We start from the raw sequence: 3828 nt of genomic DNA on the forward strand, positions 1-3828 counted from the left end.
CTAAAAAGGTACACACAGTTACCTTGAGGTCCAATAATAAGCTCTACATGGTACATTAGTATAAATTGCACCTTGTGGGAGAGAAATGTCCTCCTTCTGTACCCCTCTTTCTGAACAGTGTAGAGAGGTCATATTAGCGTCGTGCGCTGCCAGATTTTCTTGTTTTTAAACTGCTCTCTAACAGAGAATGCGAGCAAAATGGGGAAACGGGTTTGTTTTCTGTTTATGAGAGGGTCAGGGGTGAGGACGTGCGTCTTTTGATGGTCTGAAGCCGACTCCCCTTCTCTTCCTCCTCCTCCTCTCGCACAAATTTATAAAGAACAAAACTCGCTCTGGGGAGGGGGTTGATACGCTGAAGCTGAAATCGAGAGGCGAACCCAGGAAAGAGGAGTATTTTGTACACGGGACTTTCCCCTCCTTCGTCCCTAAAAAGGAGGGGGAAAAGTCGGATTTTGAAAACGACGAAATAGACGAGCCTTGTTAATAGGCGACGACGCCTATCTTTGTGGATATATATAATATTTTAACTGGTAAAATTATGGCTGAGAACGTTCTGGAGTCTGGCCCGCCTTCAGCCAAGAGGCCTAAACTATCCTCTCCGGCACTTTCTGCCTCCGCCAGCGATGGAAACGGTAAATATTTTTGCTTTATCTTGTAAATAAACAAACGTTTACATTGTGGATGTTTAGTCTCTCTATCGCCTGTTTTTGTCTGAGCGTGAATTGTCATGTTGGGCAGAAATGTATGATGATTTTCTGTGGGTTTTTTTTTCTGCTGTAGTTAGCAAATACAGCTAGTTTGTGAGCTAACAGCGTAGAACCGTACTGGACTAGCTTAGCTTTTAGCCTAGCTTGTCATTCCAGCTTTACGCGAACTATGCTAGCTAGTTAGCCATTGGGTGCTAAGGCAGCTAGCTTAGCTAGCTAGTTAGTTAGCAACAACATTAGCTTGCAGCTTGACTCGTAGCTAAGTTAGGGAGTGCTGTTTCACAGATTTTACATGAACTGAACTGATCACAACATTTGTAACCAGATGCCAAAGCTGCCGCTTCGTGGCTGATGGATTCTATTATTATTATTATTATTATTATTATTATGTCAAACTAAACCACACAGCAGGCGTAATTGTCTAATTTTGAGACGATAACACCTTAGCTAGCTCCAAACAAACACGCTTACCGTCACTTTAATTACATTCTGTTAGTTTGTCCGTTACTTAATTCGGCTAAAATGTGTTGAGTTAGTAAAACGATTAACTGCAAGCTGTGTTTGTCTTGATTATAACATTCATTGTGGTTGAAGATTATATATCGAGACATTTGCCCACTTTTTATTGTTAAGTTTCATATTTGAACGCCTCACAGACGGAGCTAACTGGCTACATCAAAGCTCATTTCTTGTTGGCGAACAATCGACAAAGATCAACCTCTCATTGGCCTGGTTAGCTAACGCTAGCTAGTGTGTGTTCCAAACAACGTACAAACTTAACCAAAGTCGGTTTGAAGAGACGCATCTACGTTTAGGATTCTAGTATTTGTTTAACAAACAAGTTCTGGGATTGTCTTTGGTGTTTTGTTCGTTTTGCGATGCAGAGATGTGATTTAATTAAAGGTGCAGCTAATATTGTTAGCTGGTCAGCTAGCTGCTGTGAACACTGTGTATAGCTGTAAATGCCGCAGCTTCAGGCCCAGTTGTTGGAACTCGGATTCCTTCTGGCATTGTTAGCTAGTAGGCTAACTAGCGTTGGCGTCGTCTTTTGAAACACGACAGACTTTGGTTTATTACTTTAAGTAGAAAATAAGCACACTTGGCGATTATTCATAATGTTTGATACAAAGAGGTCAGTCGCACTGGCTGTGATGCACCAGTTTGACTGACCAGTGAAGCCAGTCCAGCTAGCTAGTTGTTCCAAATGCGCGATTGTCTTCGGTCATTTTTTTTCCCCTTCCCATCCGCATCTGTTTCTATTGTTCAGCCCTAACATTACTAATGGACCTGTGGAGTTTTTTTTTTTTTTTTGTAGGGGGGGCTTTAGTATTGCACGTCTACCGGTCTAAACAAATGTTGGCTTCGAGTTTATATCTTGCTCACCAAGCGGTTACAACGTTGCTTCCTAATGTGGCACTTGCAGAACTCGTTGTTTTTTTTTCTCTCTCTCTCTTCTTCTCTCCCCCCCTCCCCCAAATGCTGATGATTTTTTTTTCTCTTTTTTTTTTCCCCCCCAAACTTTCAAACAACCCCGCATTATTTGTGATCATCTTGTGGAATAACATTGCATATTGATTAGAACAGACTCATTGTGCAACTAAAAACGGAGCCTGTATTTCTTCACAAATTGTCTGTCACTGTCAAAAGGTCCTCGTACATGATCTTATTCATTTTTATAAAACGTTCTTGATTGTTGAGCACTGACTGCAGATGCTAAAATCAGTAGTAAAAGAGAACATTTTTCATGCTCACACTCCAATCACATGACTACATTGTTATAAATTCAGCGTGGGTTTTGTTTTCATTTAAGGTGGTAGAATTTGCAGAAGACTCCGCAGACCCCTCATGATATAACGCACAACTGGCTAAAATATTGTGGTTATTCTTTTGAATGACTTCAGAAGTCCGTCACTGGTTACATGTGGTTATTTATTTATTTTTTTATAAAGTAAATCACGGTGGCAGTCAGGGTGTTGAATTCTCAAAGTAGGTTGATGAGTAGACCCTAAGAATCCTTTCCTCTTGGCAGTATGTCTGTGCCTTCAGCTTTGTGCTTTGACCTTATGACTTAGTCTGTGTTTGGCACTCTTTCAGATTTCAAGTTGCACTGAACAGAGATATCTGACTGACCTTGTCTGTGCATTTAGCTGCTGACGTTAAGTGTGTTAATTATTTTATAATAACTCCAAGCAAAAGCTGGGAGAGATGGATGGGTAGAAATGCATCACGCATGCATTAATGCTGCTGAAGTAAACACACAAACATAAATTGGTCATAGACACAGCTATGTGATCTTTTACACAATAACAATTGTATCCCTTTTTGTGTGTGTGTGTGTGTGTGTGTGTGTGTGTGTTTAAATCTTGTAGACTTTGGCTCACTCTTTGACCTGGAGCATGACCTCCCAGATGAGCTGATCAGCTCCTCTGAGCTAGCTGTGGCAAATGGAGGTGACCTGGGGCAGCTCCACACCAGCCTGGGTGGAGGTGGCGCAACAGTCAGTGGGCTTGGAGGGGTCAGCACTCCTGGCCAAGACGCAGCTGCCAAGCACAAACAACTCTCTGAGCTGCTCCGATCAGGAGCGCCACCTGTAGCAGCGCAACAGCAGCAAGGAGGCAGTCCAGCTGGGGCATCTATGGGGCTTATGGGGAGCATGAAGGCATCTCCAGGACCCCAGAACATGGTGCCTCAGGGGCAGCAGCACCTCTCCCCTCAGGCCAACCTGATTCAGCAGCAACAGATGGCAGGGATGGTGGGTGGCATGAACAGAACTATGCTTGTACCTCAGAAAGGTAATGGTCAGCAGCAACCAGGGGCACCTACACCTCAGCAGCAAGGCATGATAGGAGGACAGATGATGAATGGCACACCCAGAATGGGCTACCCCAGTCCAGGCATGGGCAGTAACAGTAACTTGCTGGCTGAGACCCTGCAGCAACAGGCAGGAGGAGGTCAGGGTGGACTTAGAGCACAACAACCTGGAGCATTAAACAAGGTAGGCAAGTCCTGGAGTTACAGCAGTCTTTTTTACCTATTCCAGGAGTCCTGTTTACTTTGTTAGCGCCCCCCCCCCCCCCCCCCCCCCCACGCGCGCGCGCGCACACACACACACACACACACA

General features: G+C 44.1%; 1 protein-coding gene across 1 annotated transcript in view; it reads left to right on the plus strand.

Annotated features, from left to right (window-relative positions):
• The first annotated feature begins 244 nt into the window (after positions 1-244).
• The window catches only part of ep300a (E1A binding protein p300 a), a 57438-nt gene continuing 53854 nt past the window's right edge, over positions 245-3828 (plus strand). The window contains exons 1-2 of the mRNA XM_060939817.1: positions 245-632; positions 3077-3702. Coding sequence (XP_060795800.1) covers positions 539-632; positions 3077-3702 — 720 coding nt within the window. The 5' untranslated portion in view covers positions 245-538. The remainder of the gene's footprint in view (positions 633-3076; positions 3703-3828) is intronic.

The sequence above is a fragment of the Neoarius graeffei genome, chromosome 14 (assembly GCF_027579695.1).
Source record: "Neoarius graeffei isolate fNeoGra1 chromosome 14, fNeoGra1.pri, whole genome shotgun sequence".
Classification (NCBI taxonomy): domain Eukaryota; kingdom Metazoa; phylum Chordata; class Actinopteri; order Siluriformes; family Ariidae; genus Neoarius; species Neoarius graeffei.